We start from the raw sequence: 17,462 nt of genomic DNA, 5'->3' as shown, positions 1-17,462 counted from the left end.
GCTCGTTTGTTTCTGCTTACTTCTTCTTCTTCTCCTTTAGGGATTTGTGGCAGTTTCGATGCAACAGGCGGGGTGTATTAAAAGTCAAGATTCAAAATGTTTATTGCCTTATGCACAGTAAAAATAGTTTACACAATACAATGAAATTCTTACTTTGCAGATCTCCGTTAATAAAAAACAACAGAGCGCAAGAGAAATCTGTTAAACTAAAAGCTTAAAATCTGACTTTAAGAAACGGCCGCACTTCAGATTCTGCTTGCTTTCCACAGCGTTACAGCTGCTTTGATCACTTCCCGAGTTCCCAAAACTACGATTAAGGCCAAGGTCATAATAACAGAACATGTGTGTGTCGATTGCAAGTTAAAAAACTTAACGGCATTTATAGGAATTTGCATTAACGAGTTACGTTTGCCCTGTTTCAAACATATTTTTCGTTATCCAACCAATTCTGCAGAGCTAAAACGTGGCGTAAACGGTAAGATACTGACCGCTGACATGTAGTGGAGTGAAAGCAGGAAGTAGATAATTGTATTACTGTATTCGTGCAATTGTGCCTCATACAACGCAGACATAAAAGGGTAATTTCCAAGTCACGTGATGCTCCTACAGCAGATGAATCACTGTTCCCTCGATGTATTCAGTTTTTCCATTCACTAGAAACAGTTAATGCCACACAGTTTGGTCAATGATGCCAAAATATCCTTTTTGCTTTGCATATAAACAGTGTATTATTACACAGCTCGCATTTAAAAGGCAAGTGAGAAGACTGCAGCTTTCATTTTCATATCAACCCTTGAGGAGTATAAAACATTTCTTCCACACCAACTTTTCATTTTTTTTAGATTTAAGCACATTTGTTCCACTCATGCAAAACAAAATAGCGCTGTAAGGGAGGTTTAAATCTGCTTTAATGCTGGAAACAAACTGGATCTATGACTTGCTAGTACCACCTTACAAGACGGGGCTGGTTCAGACATTCAAGCTCTACTCGCGCTAAGTCAGCCTGAATGTGAAGCCAACCAAGCGACGGCTACATCGAAGGCTAGCGGCTAAACGAGCACCAGTCTCTGCAGGCGGGCGGGACTAATGCTCATGTGAATCCCCACGTGCTGCAGGCCAGTCCCTGTTCACAGCAGGGCGACTTCACGTCACTCCCTGTGTGATGTCATGCTGGGTGACAGGCTCCTCATTAGGGCTGTGTGTGGGATTACTCCTGCTGTCCTGGATCAACAGGGCAGGGCAGGGCCGGGCCCGGAGACACTGATGTCCTCTGGTCTGCACGGAAATGACTGGCATAAATATCATTATTCAGTATGCTTTGGAATAAACATTACCTCATGAGAAAATGAAGGTTGACCGTGAGAGCCACACAATCGGTACTAACCCCTCCTGTCTCGAAACACATCCGTCAGCTGTTCTTTTCTGTGTCTTGTGATAAACTACCTTGTCTACTTTGAGTATCGTATGTTCTTGATGAAGTATTCCACAATAAAAACTGATATCGACGAAAGCAGAAGTACTTTGTTTACCAACAAAACGGCGATCACATGAGGAGAGCAACATCTGAAGTCCGAATAACCAAAAAGAATCAGTTCTGTGATTTTACCACATTCACATGAGAACACTTGAAGCAGTTGGCAGCCATGCATGATGCCCAGAGAGCAGTACGTGCGACCACTGACCTCATGTTCCCAAAGCTGATCATCTGAAAAACCACCCTGCAATGTGCCGACATTATTTTAAGGCAAAGTAACCACCTCTACTGCAAATGCATTGATCGAAAACTAAATTATTACCAATATAAAGAGTAAAAGTCATCATATTGTGACTAAAACAGCTACAAAACACAACAACGTTTTACCGTAAAAACTGATATCAACGAAAGGGTAAGAATTTTTCAACCAAAAAAATCACACGAGGAGAAAAATATATTTATCATCAAGTCAAATCAGCTTCAATCAACCTAAACCACCCTGCAAAGTCCTGACATTATTCCAAGGCCAAATAATCATCTCTACTTCAGATGTATTGATCTAAAATCGATCCAGGAATCTTGTAGTTGTTTATTTTAGGTCTGCCCTGAACCAAAACCACGTCTCTGTAGTGTCAAAACAACTTCTTCTTCTTTCGTTTTCGTGACAGTCGTCTGGCATCAAAGCTGCCGAATTCCAGACAACCAACTCATTTTGCCACTCAGGCAAAAGCTGCATCAAAACAACAACAACAAACACTGAACGCTGAGTTTAAAAGAAGAGAAAAGTTTCCTGGAGACAGGGAGGGTTAGGGAGTTTATGGCAGCGCAGCGTAGAGAAGACAAGCTACGAGCTACCCTCTCCACTCTACATTAACTTTGACAGTGCACATGAGATTTTGTTTGTTTATCCCTACCAGTGATCTCATGTTCCCAAGGCTAATCATTCCAAAAATACCTTGCAATGTCCCGACAAAAGATCACCTCTATGCAGGTGCACTGATCTATAACTTAGTTATTACTAATACAAAGAGTAAAACTCAAGCTAAAACAACTTCTAAACAATGCAACAGCAGTCGCACAGGGACAAGAAGATGACGACACACTTTTCATCTTCTGTGAGTCACCTCAGCGCTACCAACTCTGTTATTTTAACAAGCTGAGCCAACATTTCTGACAGCGCAGACAGAACCGTGAGGCTGCTGGAACGTAAGGTCGTGATCAATCCTCCGCTCTGTAGGGAGCGAGGAAAAGGTGAAGAGCAGACAGTAACTGATACAGTAAGCTCCCGTTACCATAGGTTCTCTGATGGGAGTGGCAGCTCTTGCTGTATTGGATTATGGCTGCTCGGCTGGTACGATCCGGCTATATCTTTCCTCATAGAACCGCTCCCTCCTACTTTGCAGCCACTTTCTATTGTATAACAACTGGTGTGAATTATCTCAGCATAATCCGGCCTGCTATCCACCGCATGCTGCTCTGAGTCAGGCAGCTGCTGGCTCCCAGGTAGATGCCTCGGCTCTTGGGTCTCTCCTCCCTGACACAAACAGCCCCGGGGCACTGGCTGGCTGCTGTGTCACAAGACTGGCAGGCAACCAGCCGTGCCGTGGAGGGTGGGGCTCCAAAGAGTTTTATGAGTCGCTGTCTGGACACAGAGACCTCTCGGAGACAAGCCACCTATTGATCCCCGTCTCTATGTGGCAATGCTGAGACCGAGGTAGTTTTCTCTTTCCTTTCACATCTGTTCCCGTCCACATGAGCCGTCCCACCTAGAGATAAGAGCACAGACGCACGGCTGTGTGGATGTGAGGCTTTCTACGACGTGTAATTTCGTTTATCTTGACGATTATGAAATCCGGCAAGCGCCCAAAATAAAAGAAGCGGGCTTAGGTCATGCTTTATTGTCCGTTACGAGCTGCAAATTGGGTGGAAACTTCATACTTGACACAAAAGTCGTGCGTTTGTCCTACTAACCTGAAGAAGCACTCATCTGCTTACTTATTAATCTGACCATGTTTTAGAGATCCTGTGGGAATAGCTTCATAGCCAAATGGGCCTGGCTCTGTAACTGACACTGGATCCCTGACACACACACACACACACACACACACACACTCGTGCAGACAGTCAGCAGCTGTTTGGGGCAACCCAGCGAGAGACAAATTTAAATTTTCATACCCTGAGCGTTGCCGAAGCGGCACGGTTTACTTGTGAAACACTATATTCACCGAGGCAGTTAAAACACAGCCACAGATGGCCGGCGCAGAAAAACTGTAGGGTAAATGTTAAAGATATTAAGATCATATGACACCAGAAAGACAAACAACTAAAACTTCTCGTTCTGCAAAACAGAAACTTACTTATTGCCGTGTATCAAAACCGAATGCAAATATCATGTTTGCCAACCAAGTCTTACGACTTCCGGATGCCAGCTCCGTGACAGTTCTTTTGCACAGGCGTTGCAAGTGTCTACATATCACCAATCATTAAATATCGCCTCATCACTCATGTGTCACATTTAACTGAGGCTGTCACAAGCTGATGTCCGTAGCCCATTTGAATACTGCTCGAGATCTTCATGCATGATGTGTTGCACAGTACAAACCACAACATTTACATCTTGACAAACTAAATTCAAACGGTAAGAAAAAAACGTCCTGTTTTGTTCCGAGTCATTGGCAGCAGGTTGGCAACTGACAAATAAAGAGTTCACATTTATCATCTTGAGTACTTTCAAGGTAGCGACGATGTGTTTTTTTCCCTTCTGCCACCCTGCCGGCTATTTGAATCTGAATCGCACAGGAAATGGATGCTACTTTAAATACCCGCCCGAGGTGCTCTGTGTGCTCTCTGCGCTGCTGCGTGCATCGATATAAGATGTTCCTTGAAGTGTTGAGGACTTGCATAATGAAGTCTTCACAGTGCAACCTCACACAGCCTCACAGACGCCGTGCGTGACGGTATGAAAATCGCGGTGGATCCCGGGAGCAGACAAGGCAGCTTTGATGAATCCATTTAAAAAAGGCCGCGTGGACAATCGGACGGGTTAGATGGTTAGACTTGCAGTACGCTGGTGTTGTTTAGGTCCAAACTTTTCCACACACACACACACACACACACACACACACACACTGCGACACAGGGAGGCATTTGTGTGTTTCACAAGCATCCTCCTGCAGACGCTGGACAGTATGAGTACAGGTGGACTCGAGACTATCAAGCGTCTAAGATTCAGGTTTTCTCTTTGCAGATTTGCTATATGAGCGGTGAGGAACTTGCACCCCTGTCCTACTTTCTATGTTCAACGTCTGTCCCGGTACACAAAAGAGTCCACAACTACAAGAGCTGAATAATTCAAGGCAAAGCGTAACGCAATCCTTCCTCATCGTGGTGATGCCGGGAATGGTGGCAAAATAAACCCCAAACCAGCTCTGAACCCAAAGACCTGCAGGACTCACTTCTATCTTCTCGGCTCTTATCAAATCATCCACTTTATATATATGTGAGCTCAATGAAAGAGGAGGCTGTGATCAGAAGTTAGCCCAATACACGTGAGTGAGTGTCAACAGTTAGCTCTGGTAGTTTCCTCTAAGCTGGTGCTTTAAGTGAACGTTACATCACTCATGCACCTTAAATAAAACCGGTGCTGTGGTAATCTGGATCGTGACTGCCAGCTCCCTCTTGGAAAGCTAGACTCTAAAAATGTAAGTTTAATAAATAAATAAATAAATAAAACCCCAAATGCACAACAAAGAGAATAAATGAAACTGATATTCAGCACAGATCTACTCCCCATCCTCCACAACCTGCTCCCTAGACCTGCAGCAAACAACAAAATAAAATAAAGAGATGCAGCTACAGATGATGTCTTGTCCTCAGTGTTGTCTCCGAGCCAGCTATTATTGGCTATGACTATTCTTCGGAACAAAATATCAACGAACAATACACATGCTTACATAAACGCATTTGTGAGAGGCGTTCAAACGCACGCCGCTCGTGCAGCATTCACACACACACACAGCCCACTAACTTTTATTTATAAGAATTTTTTAACCCTATTTAAAATCCTTACATGCGTGTGCACGGATGCTCATTTAAAAATATGTATGTTAATAAGTGAAAATTGTCAGTAAATAGACGGAACCCGTAACGTTTGGCTAGCAAGTGGCTACTTGAAGCCAGGCTAATCAGGAGCTAGCGTTAGCTAACGCTGACGCTAGTAGCCGGAGTATCCCTTTACTGCTTACCTTCGGCGGCCTCGCAGATGTTGTTTTCATCGTCCCATCTAGTTTTCCTGCGAGCACCAACTTGTGAGAAGCATGTACGTTTCCAGCCCCGGCGGCTTCTAACTTTTTAGCATCTTTAACGGGTGGTATAACGCGTAAAATCCCCAACCGGACCACCACCGACAAAGTAATTTCTCTCTCCACCACTTACAACAACAACGTCAACCGAACGATTAGCCCCGCCCCCCTTGGAGAGGGCTCAACCAATCGCGTAGAGGGGGGTTATTTGATTGACGCTGTGAGGAGCCAATGGGCACGCTCGGGGTCTTTGACCGATGTTCCCCAGTAGAGTAAACACCAAATGAGAGCCACAGAGTACAAGGCATCCGTTTGCCAATTGGCTGCAGGGGAGAAAAGGGGGCCAGGGGTTTTGTGCAGGCAGCCTATGAGTGAGGGACCTGGGCCGGACTGACAGGTGCTTCAGAGTGGACACACACACTCACACACACACACACACAGAAAAAAAGAAGCTGGGTTGTCCCCACCGTCTGGGTGAGGTCATCCAGCATGATGTAAACACTACGTCATGAGCAATGCTAAATAAAACCGGACACAGGATTGGCTTTAAAAAAAAGTTTAATAACGTTTCCCCAAAGTTACAAAGAATAAAATGCACGAAACAACGTTCTGAGGCAAAACCATAAACACCGTCCTACCTACCTACAGGTTTGTGTTGAAAGTAAAAACAAAAGATCCACTAACAGGATCTGAACGTCCTTCTACACAGCAGCACGACCAAGTTACACAACAAAAAAAAACAAAAAAAAGAGAGAGAAAGACCTGCTAAATGCTGCTGTTAGGTCAATTTATTTGTTTTAGTTAGTTATCAGTATCTGAAATCACACATGGGCGTCGCACAACAACAAATATTGTACAAGAATTTCTGAAGTTTGCAGCTTCCTAGGAGAAGACGAGTCCTCAACGCCGCCTCCTGTCTGGACTTCTGCTGCGTCTCCGTCCACCAGCCCTGTGGAAAAATAATACAATCAAGATCTGATATCAACGTCTTCTGCCTGTGTTACGATCTCAACGAGCAACTATGCCCCACTGAGAATTTAAATTATGGACTTTTGTACTTGTTTAAACTTTTGTACTGGTCCTGTTTTTTACCGTTCTGCGTGATCCATAAAAGATTATCTTATCTTTTTATCTATATCCAAACATGTGCGGCAATAAAGACGATTCTCAATCAAGATAACTCTGGCGCCTACACGCATAAAGAAGTAACTGATAACAGAAAGTAAAGTAAAATGCCATCCTGAAACTCAATTAAAAATAATGTACAAACACTGCCGTGTGTATTCATCTGCACGTTCCTGCTAAGTCATCAAACGCAGACATTTCAAACACGCCCCCCCTCACCTTCTCTTGTTCTTGGGGGGCCCTCTGACGAATCCCCAGTCTACGCTGATAGGTTGACCCATCATGTCCTGACCGTTCAGTCCCTCCATGGCCGCCTGGGCCTCTTTGTACGTCTCATACTCCACCAGCGCGTAGCCCTAAGGACGGGAAACGGGAAACAATGAAAGTTATTTACATATTTATGTCAGACTTAATTTAATTGTGGCCTAAAATAAAAAAAAAGAGCAACATAGCAGACTAAATTACTGGGCAAATAACTTCTGAACTTAGCACTAACGCAATAATAAGACTCAGTCTGATCTCCAAACTCCCTGTAATGAAAATGAACATCCTCCATGACTGAGAGGGTTCAGGAATCGTTTTTTACTCCATAACCAACATAATGCTGCCACCTAGAGGCTGAAGACATGAAGAGTAGTGTACATTTGACCAGTATTAAAGCACAAACAGGCCATTGTGTCTAATTTCACATTTAACTTTTCAAAATCTCACTTTTATTTAGTCTTTTCCTGCACATCAGTGTCTTAACCCGTATCACAGTTAAAATACGAAGATGGATATTTACCGGGAGTCATTAGTAAGTAGCAGAAAAAAAGGTTTTGTAGGAAAGTTGAGACCCGTTTCAGAATACACAAACAACAAAACTAAAGCTTTCACAGCGTAGTAGCAGATGTTCTCCTCTAACTATTCTCCATTTATAATAAAAATGCCAGTTAACTACTGTTGGTTTTAACATTTTTTGTATTCACTTAATGTACTCTTTCCATTTCTTGTGTGCATTTTATCTTTACAACTATATGTTGCTGCACATTTCCCCACTGTGTGATAAATTAAAGGACTATTTTATCTTAATCCCTCAATAGTTGAAGTTAATAAACATGGATGAACAGATACTTTCACAGAAATCCCAACAGCACAGATCATAGAGGTCTGAATAGATGGCGTGTTTCTGTGCTTGTCCGACCACTTAGAACACGATCAAGGAATTACATCACAGCTGTCTGGGTCTGTGTCACCGAGGCTGTATTTTTGGGGAGGTGCACACATCAGGTTGCACTGCACCTTCAGAGCAGAAATTACGCCTGATGACTAGAAACTGAATGTGATAAATTAGATTTTCTGGTCGGGTCAACTTGACATGTGGCGCCTCACTGGATGATATTCTTTTCTCATCATAGACTTATTTATAGCGTTGCGCGCGTCGCTATTAAGGGTCAAAGAGATATTTCTTGCTAATATATTTTAGTAGTTTCTCCCAGCTTCCATGGGAGCCACTGAAGATGCACTCTGATTCAATCAGTCACTCCAGGGAGCGCACGAGCTACCAAATTACTTCAAGCAGTCGAGATGATTTATAGGACATCTTCACTATTGGTCAGAAAGAGGACGTTTTAATTAATATGACTCGCTTTCAAATCAATTATGGTGCATGAAGTGTTTGATTTCTGCCCTTTTTGCTCGTATCAGACTAGATATTTGGCAGCGGAACTAATACAAGAGTGTACTTGCAGCGTTGACACAGAAATATTTAGATCAGACCCCTTAAATGTGTTTGAAAAGGACTTCAAATCTTTCTCTCTCCAAGAAGAAAAACAATGAAACGTGCTAATGGCTCAGGGTTATAATATCTCACCTTGAGGTAGCCTGTTCTACGGTCAAGGTTGAGATGCAGGTTCTTGATTTCTCCAAACTCTGAGAACTTGTCGTGGATGTCTTCCTCTGTGGCCTCCTCGTGTACACCGGTCACAAACAGGATCCAGCCCTCCACGGCTACAGCACGAAGAAACAAGTAACAACACGGGCAGGTCAGCTAGTAACCAAGATACAAAACTACTGAGGTCAAGTTCGCTTTGGGGGAAATCGTTTAAAGCTAAATTAATCGATAAATAAGAGAAGGTAAAGGTGTGTGCAAAAGTTTGAGCTTAAATAAATTGCTTCATGACTGATTTGGAAGTAAAAAGTAAATACACTCCAGTAAATTTCATGAGATTTCACAAGAGCAAAGACACATGAAATATGTTAAACAATCTTGTGGAAATGCCACAAATCTCTGGAACCAATGACAAGCACAGTTTTACTTTTAAGTGAAATACTTTCAAAGCTGCAGCATCCCTAAATGAAGTGAATCGGGACCTTGTGAATCTGAATCAATTCAAGGACCATCAGCCCTAACGGATTGATAAATTAACTGCAAATACTTGTGTCTCACAAGTAAGAACTCTTCTACAACGATCCGATCCAAACCTCAAAACCATCCGCTACCTGTTGCTTCAACTGTCTGAGCATGCAGGATCATCCTAAAGCATCTCGGATCTTAATACTGATCAGGAACAGTGTTTGGTTGCATTTGCTGATTTTTCACTTCAGTAACAAACATAATTTGACCCGGTGTGGTCAAACATTTGCACACAACAAATAACTACTTCAATCTGAGCTGCAGAACTCACATCTCTGGGGTCCGGGCTCGTCCCCGTCTTGTTCCACAGTATCGTAGTTCTCTTTGGTTCTGGACCTGGCTCCTTCCTCTGGAAACAGCATCACAGAAAATTATTTAAAGTGCAAAAACTACAGAGCTTCAGTAAGAGATGAACCAACGGCACGGACAGTGGTAACTCACCTGAACCGAAGCCTCGTCCTTTCCTCTTCTTGGCTTTCTCCTTCAGCTTGTGGATGCTCTCTGAGGAGGGAAACATCACAAAGTTAAAGCTGCTGCATGCTGCTCAGAGTCAGGCTACAGTTCGTCTACTTTGACCCAAAATTAAACTGTTATATTATATATTTTATATTCACCGTCTCTGTTAAACTACTGATACGTGAACCTAAAAAACACGCTGTTGACATGGACCCAACTTTTGCGCTCTCTGTAGTGTCGTCGGTGAAAACAAATAGATGCTAGCTAAATTAGCATGCTAGCGGAGGCTAATAACGCTCCGTTTTTTGTATAAATCCTGAGCGGCTGGGTTAGCTTACAAACACAGTCAGACTACACAAGCATTAAAAAACAACATGTGGAAGTGTTAGGCTAAAAGCAGCCTTTAGATATTTCTATAACTAGCATATAACGATTGAATGAACGAACAGTACGCTGTTAGCTTAGCGTTAGCATATTTAAGGCCTGCTACCACGCAGTGTAGCAGTTGTTGCGTTTACGGCCCAGACGTTTGTAACGTGCACCTCAGAATTTTAAATATAATTTGGCCGTCGCGGTTATAAAACACTTTCCACTGGTAGTAAATAAATGTAATAATTGTTACCATCACCATCCTCATCCATAGGAAAGTCCTCGCCTCCCGCTTCATGAAGGTCCAACACGTCCGCCATGATGTCTCTCTGTGTGTGTGTGAGTCTCACCAACGCAACGTGCGTACGCAAAGAGAGCGTGAATGTTGGCGGAAGTTGCCAGTTTGCGTAAAGTACGTAAACGCAGCACTGTACGGTTACGTGTGTAAAGCAATTTGAACCGGAACAAGGATTTCAGGTATAAGTTTAATTTTTTAAAACAATTTTAATCCAGTTAAGTGACGAAGGCCTTCTATAAATTATTATTATTATTATTATAAATTAGCTTTGTTAAAAAATTAAAAGGCTTAAAAGGCTTTCAGCTTTCTTACTGTTGTCAGTAATGTGGGGGTACCACAGGACACTGTCCTGTCTCCATTTCTGTCCACTCTTTAAACCTCTGATCTCCAGTCCAGCTCTGGGTCCTGACACCTGCAGAAGTTCTCTGATGACTCTGCAGTGGTTGGGTGTCTTAGACATGGACAGGAGGTGGAGTACAGGACACGGATCGAGTACTTTGTAGAGTGGTCCCAGACAAACCACCTACTCCTGAATGTGGACAAAACCAAGGAGCTGGTCATTGACTTCAGGAGGAAGAGGACACTAGCGGAGCCGATCACCATCCAGGACCTGGAGGTGGAAGTAGTGGACCACTAAGTACCTGGGAGTCCACATGAACAGCAGACTGGACTGGAGGGACAACAGTGATGCTGTGGACAAGAAGGACCTGAGTAGACTCTAGTTCCTGAGGAAGATCAGCAGGTTACTGGAGACTTTCTACCAGTCTGGACTTTGCTGTGGTTTGTTGGGGGAGCAGCACCAGCAGAAAGGACATAAGTAGGATCGACAAATTCATCTGAAAGGCTGGATATGTTATTGGGAGAGAGCTGGAGACGTTTGTCTCAGTGAGGGACAGGAGGACACTGGACAATCCATCTTATCCACTCCACCAGACTATAGAGGGACAGTGGAGCTCATTCTCCAACAGACTGATCCAGATCCACTCCCACAGTGAACGCTACAGGACGTCATTCATCCTCTACTCTATCCAGCTGGACAACAACAACATAACTCCATGTTATTCATGTTAATGGACACTAGTGCACCTTACTATCATTCCTATGTATATAATATATTTTCTTCTGCCTCTATTTCTTGTACATCTGTTCATTTGCTAATTCTGTACATTTATTTTACTAGATTTTACTTGTATTTTATTTAATCTTTCTTTTATCTGTGGTTCTTAAGAGTGTTTTTATGTGCAACTGAACAACTGTGACTAAGCAACTTCCCTCGTGGATGAATAAAGTCTAAATCTAAAATTAATTAATACCATCATTTAGGTAATAATAATCAGGACAAAAGTTATGCTCTATTTTTCATTCTGTGAACTGGTGACATTAGAGAGGAGTCTCAGGTGAAGTCTTGTTAATGAGTGAGGGTGAAGTTAACACCGATTACGACAACGCTTAAATAATATCAGGCGGAGGAAGTAAAGATAAAATAAAAGTTAAAGCAGTGAACAATAAATAATTCAGTGATTATCTCTGACCACTTCTCTTGTATAATGTCGCCTCCTTGTGGCCAGTTTTCAAATTACTACAAATATCAGGTGAAAGTTTTTTTTAAATATTGTTTTTATTTTTTCATTACATCATTCAACGTTTTATTTTATCTTAAACGCAATAAAACCAAAGACTCTTGGTAATAATTACAATGAGATCAGACATAAAGAAAACAAAAAAACATCCACCTTCGTGACTGATCAGATCTAGAGCATTATGTTTTTTACTTAATTTATCTTATTTCTATTGTCATTCTGTTGACATAGGTGTTACATTCACATTCATTATTTTTTAGGCTTTTATTTCTAAGCATCTTGCATCTACTATTTTTAATCTATTCTGTGTCAGCATGTTGGAGCCGGTTGCAGTTAATTGTATGAGTGTCTGAGTGATTAATCAGACAAAGACAATGGTTTGATTGCACGTTAAGTTGTTTTGTTTGTTTCTAACAGTGCAGCCTTTAAAAGCTCAATCGATGTGTGTGATGTGACATGTGGTGGGTTCACTTAAGGTCAACTGGTGTGGACTTTGTGTAGATCAGCTGAAGACGGACGGACACCGAAGATTTTTACATGTATGTTTGAAATGTTGTGCTGCAGCGTTTGATCCTGTAGTGTCTAAGCTAATTGGTTGACCCCTTTCCATGCAAAAGAAATACCAAACAAATAAGGTCTAAATACAAGATAAGAGCTGACCTGAACTTTAAACTGTGAAAACAGCATGTAAGCATGTTAGCATGCAGCTACGTCTGCAGCCTGACAGAACACATGTCCTTTAATACTACAACCGTTGCTCTGACCTCAACATTAGTGTCAAACACACAGACTTCATCAATTTAATCAAACATTTATTTATTTTGCAGAAGTGAAAGACAAAGCCACAGCACAAGCCCTGAACAATTAACACAATCAACAACTGACGTCCTCTTTGTGTCCGACTCCAGAATCTCTATGTTAACAAATGCAGGTTGCCATAGTGACACCAGGACAGACACACAGTGCCCAGCCTTGCGTTCTGGTGTGACAATGCACCAGAGAAGAAGAAGAGCGCTCGCCTCAGCTCGCTGGAGGTCGTGCATACAGTTGAGTGTAACTGCTGATGGGACAGTGGTGGGGGTGAGGTCTTTGTCAGCAGAGCAGCTCATCAGCTGTTCAGAAGACGACCAATACGAGCTCTGCATAAACAGACTAGACAGAGGAAGAGTCACAAGTCAGCATGGCCTGAATACAAAGTATGAAGAAGGTCAAAATAAAAAGTATAAAGAGGAAAATGTATAAAAAGCATATACGCAATACACAAGGATATGGAAATATGGGGTAGTATAAGATGTATATACAACACAAACAGGAAATAAGGATAAAAAAATCTATTTATAGGGGAAATAGGATATAAAAATGCAAATATAGAGATAAGAAATACATATGAAACTATACAAAACATATTAATTCTGTATAAAGTACACTGTTGCCCATAAAGCTGTAATAAAACTATATTTTTTTACCTCTTCTCCTGGAATGATTGTGACAATCTGATTTAAATAAATAGGAATAAAGACAGGAACGTGTCTGAAAATAAAATTACACCAACTTTATGGGCAACAGTGTGCATGAAGTATAGACATACAGAACAACAAGGTCAATGCCCTGACTGCACATGGTCAGTCAAATCTGGATCTTTGAAAGAGTTAAAAACATGTAAAAATGTATAATTTTATTCAGGAATTTACTGAAAAACATCTGGAGAAATTAAATCTTTATGAACTCGTTTGTGTTGCTGACTCTTTCGTGGTTGTTTTGAAGCTAAATATGACGTGTTTTTATCCTTTCTTTCAGTTTCTGAGGCGTTTATGTGCTTGTCGAAGACGCAGTCAGCTCTTTTACTTGTGCTGTGAAACTGGTATTAACTCAAATTAAATGTTCTTCATTATAAGATCGGAAAAAGAGCTAAGTTTTACTTGTAGAGGCAAAAATAAATGCTCTCAAATGACTGTTTTTGTAGCTGGTTGAATCAGTGCCACATTTTACTGTTTTATAACAACCTGCCTGTTAATTTAACAGATAGTACTTGAGATTATTTTGTTTCATGGAGTCCTGATGAATCTCTATCTCTCTGTTTCCAACTCCTCAGCCTGGGTGGACTTTGTTTCTTTCCTGTGACAGCGCTTCCAGAGATTACACTCCCCTCTGGTCAACTCACCTCTTGATCAGATTGTGATTAGCGCTGATTGACTCATCTTCTGGAGCTATAAAAGCCCCCGGCCGTCTGACAGGAGACACCGTTTGGTCCAAGAACCCCAGGAACTCCAGGTAGGTGTCCTGCTGCTCTGCACAGGCTGTTTCTCATTCTCTGGACGCCACTAGACGAGAATGCATTGCTTAGATATGTGAAGAAAACTGTTCAGATTACTAGAAACGTCTCTGCTCTGCTTCCATTTTCATTTTAACCTCTCTCCTCAGGTTGATCTTGCTCATCTGCAGCCATGAAATTCTCCCTCGTCGCCGCTCTTGTCGTTGTCCTGGCTGTTGCCCACGGTAAAATAAGCTTCCAGAAACACATTTCTGCACTGTGAAATCTTTTCAGTTTAACATTTCAGCAGCTAAAGACTGTCTTAACTTTAACTATTGCAAGTTAAAATGCACAATATTGAAGGTTTAAATTACACGCAGCAGGATAAGAGACACGTTTTAGACCAAGACAAAAACCTGAAAATCATCAAAAAGTCTCCTTCTGTGCCCTTAGGCTCCGAGGCCGTGACTCTGGTGAAGCGGGACGTCCAGGCTGAGGTGGACCGGATCAGCAAGCTCATCAGTGACATGTCCGCCAGCATCACCAGCGCCACCCAGGACATGGTGGAGAAGGTGAAGGCTCTGGAGGTGACCAACACAGCTCAGTAAGTGACAACGTCTGGACGCAGTAAATTTGACTTTATCAGGCTTCTGATGGACTTTAACTCCACTCACCGTCTGTGTTTGGTGGACAGGATGCTTAGAGGAATGCTTCAGGTGTGACATGTAACTGTAAATGCTGTTAATGTGAAGTTATGACGGTCAAAATGACTCTAAAAGGGACAGGTTCAGCTATTTGCATCGAAGCAGTGCTCGGTTTAACATTTTTAAACATTTGATGCAGTATTTTGCTCAAAATTCTATAACTTCTTGAGGGGAATATGTTTTAATTTGACTCCGATTTGCAGAATAAGTCGTGCATTTAACAATTCAGATCATGTTTCATGGAAACAGATGGGAGGAAGACTTTTATATCATGCACTGGGAAATTAGAGACTGAATTAATCCCACTACTGACCATAAGTGGAAATGTCAGTTTTTGGCTTTCAGTTATACATTTAAAACACAAGGCTGAACTCTAACGTCACATCTGGATATGTAAATGAATTGTTTTTGAGATGAAACCTAAATTAAAAGCAAAACCACATGCAGTATTAACACCAAATGACCCATCAGACTGTTTTTGCAGAGTGATTAACTGATGATTTCCGTTTCCTCTCCGTCCCCTTCCCATCCACAGGACCTACGTGGAGGACAGCAGGGCCAAGATCCAGCCCCTGGTGGAGAAGGTCCAGGCCGAGGCCGCCAAGCTGCAGAAGCAGGTCAAGCCGTACATTGCCAACATCGAGGACCAGATCCAGCCCCTCACCGACAACTTCAACTCCCAGGTCAAGCCCCTGACCGACAACTTCCACGCTCAGGTCAAGCCCCTCACCGACCTGATGGAGAAGTTCTTCAAGCAGGTCGTGGACCAGACCAAGGCCCTGATGCCCCCCCAGTAACGCTCGCCGTTGGTTCGCTCCGATCTGGGCTGCAGAGCTGCGTGAAACGCTGGCGTCTGTCTGTCCCGCTCCTCTGTCTGTCACCATTAAAAGGGATTTGAATCATACGCTGGAGCTTTTTATTTTGTCTTGTTTAAACCGTGTTTGATTCTTAATGGATTCACTGGTGAAGAGCCAGAGGTCAAGCAATAAAATAAAAATAGAAAATAAACCGTAGCAGAAGCTGATGAGAGTTGCTCACCGCCGTAGATATCAGAATTACCTCTAACCTTTGGGTCACCGGGTTTTCCATCACTCATGGGTCAATATTCTGAGGAGGGGGAGCTGTGGGGCTGCGCTTAGAGGGGTCACAGGTTTGCATCTTCAAGCACCTAACCCCCCAAAATTGATCCCCGTGTGGGATCAATCTTATCGTCATTATTATGAAGTAGCTTAGCGTACAGGTTGGGGTCCGGGGTCCAGGCCCAATAAGATCAGGGTGATGAGATTAACTCTAATTCATGAGTCTATTGACTCCAGGCCAGAATGAAAAACTCAACAAATCTGATTCTGAAGCGTGGTAGAAAATAAAAAAATTAAATGTATAAAATCAGTGTAAAGTGCTGATAAAAAAAAAAAAACACAGCTGCATGTGGACACCTTTTTTTATTTAATGTTAAGAAAGTTTAAAATGCAACTTGTTACAGGATGCAACTGCAATTAAGTCACATTGAGACAGACAGAAAAATACACCACTTACCTCAGTTCCTGCAGATTTCATTTCCTGTGCACAAGCCTTTTAAACTCGTTGTTCACTTAACGGCTGGAAAAACACGTTTAAAAGCAGCCGTTTGTGTTCAAGCGTGCCATTAAAGCGTGAATTCACATATTTATTTTGAACCAGCTGAGCGTGACTTCTCCGCGGGAATGAATCCTGATTTAGCTCAATAAATCACGACAGTTGCTGACTTACGTGTTTAATTAAACTAAAATTTTACCAGAAAATACATGATTTTATTTGACATTTATTGGAGTTATTCCCCCGTCCTGCACAGAGTGGTTTTGTAAATGCTCGTGATGAATCGTTCGGTTTTCAACAAGTCATATTTATGATGGCAAATTACAAAAGCACAAGGCTGAACCCTGGCTGCATACGTGAATGGGTTATTTTTTTTTTTAGATAAAAGCCGACATCATGACTAAATGCACACATGAACAGACGCAGTGTATGAACCATGAGCGACCTCTTGGACTATTTCTACAGAATTTTGTGTGGTTTTAGAAAACTTTACCGGGGCATTAGAGCCCAGTGTGAGCTTGTGTCTCAGAGCAGTGAGGGAGACAATGACTTGTTGTCAGTTTAACCACAAAACAACAAAATCACTAGTCTTCCACTCTGCTTTGGACTCCATCAGCCTGAAGCAGGTAGATATCTGTGTAAATGAAGTGAACGGTGATTAACAGCTTCATCCCCTCTGGTGTTAATGTGCCTGCTCCTCTCTGTTTCTGTTGCCGAGCTCCCAGTCATACTCAAGGTGGCCTCCTTGAGCTAACGTATGATCCAGCTCTTCCTGTGAAGCATGCGGAGGTCTGAAGGTTTTTTTTTTTTTTCTTTGACAAAGCCCCCAGCGGCTCTCCTTCAAACCACAGCTTTCTTCGGTATCCTCAACCGTCTGGGACGAAGGCCGCGGCCCGTCTGAGAGCAGAACTGGCCGTGACGAGCGGCCTTCTCC

At 42.4% G+C, this 17,462-nt stretch overlaps 3 protein-coding genes across 5 annotated transcripts in view; 1 reads left to right on the top strand and 2 right to left on the bottom strand.

The window, feature by feature from the left end:
• otud7b (OTU deubiquitinase 7B) overlaps positions 1-5,872 on the bottom strand; it is a 37,735-nt gene extending 31,863 nt beyond the window's left edge. For both annotated transcript variants that reach the window (XM_084557678.1, XM_084557679.1), the window contains exon 1: positions 5,719-5,872. The gene's annotated coding sequence lies outside the window, so the exon portion shown is untranslated. The remainder of the gene's footprint in view (positions 1-5,718) is intronic.
• A 443-nt stretch (positions 5,873-6,315) lies between these two features.
• rbm8a (RNA binding motif protein 8A) lies at positions 6,316-10,471 on the bottom strand. 2 transcript variants are annotated; one of them, XM_084557689.1, is made up of 6 exons: positions 10,374-10,471; positions 9,737-9,796; positions 9,567-9,644; positions 8,753-8,889; positions 7,120-7,256; positions 6,316-6,724 (listed from the first exon to the last, which is right to left on the bottom strand). In XM_084557689.1, the coding sequence occupies exons 1-6, from the start codon at positions 10,438-10,440 to the stop codon at positions 6,676-6,678; spliced, it is 528 nt and encodes a 175-aa protein (XP_084413815.1). In that variant the 5' UTR covers positions 10,441-10,471; the 3' UTR covers positions 6,316-6,675. The 2 variants fall into 2 exon arrangements, with proteins under 2 accessions (XP_084413815.1, XP_084413816.1); XM_084557690.1 differs by having other exon boundaries at positions 10,380-10,466.
• A 3,965-nt stretch (positions 10,472-14,436) lies between these two features.
• LOC311497402 (uncharacterized protein) lies at positions 14,437-15,862 on the top strand. The gene is made up of 3 exons (XM_084557695.1): positions 14,437-14,494; positions 14,703-14,853; positions 15,489-15,862. Exons 1-3 carry the CDS (start codon positions 14,443-14,445, stop codon positions 15,748-15,750), a joined length of 465 nt encoding a protein of 154 aa, XP_084413821.1. The 5' UTR covers positions 14,437-14,442; the 3' UTR covers positions 15,751-15,862.
• Positions 15,863-17,462: the final 1,600 nt, after the last annotated feature.

This window comes from Chelon labrosus (assembly GCF_963514085.1).
Source record: "Chelon labrosus genome assembly, chromosome: 12".
Lineage (NCBI taxonomy): Eukaryota > Metazoa > Chordata > Actinopteri > Mugiliformes > Mugilidae > Chelon > Chelon labrosus.
The sequence above is the reverse complement of the archived record's forward strand: the minus strand, read 5'-3'. Positions and strand labels throughout refer to the sequence as shown.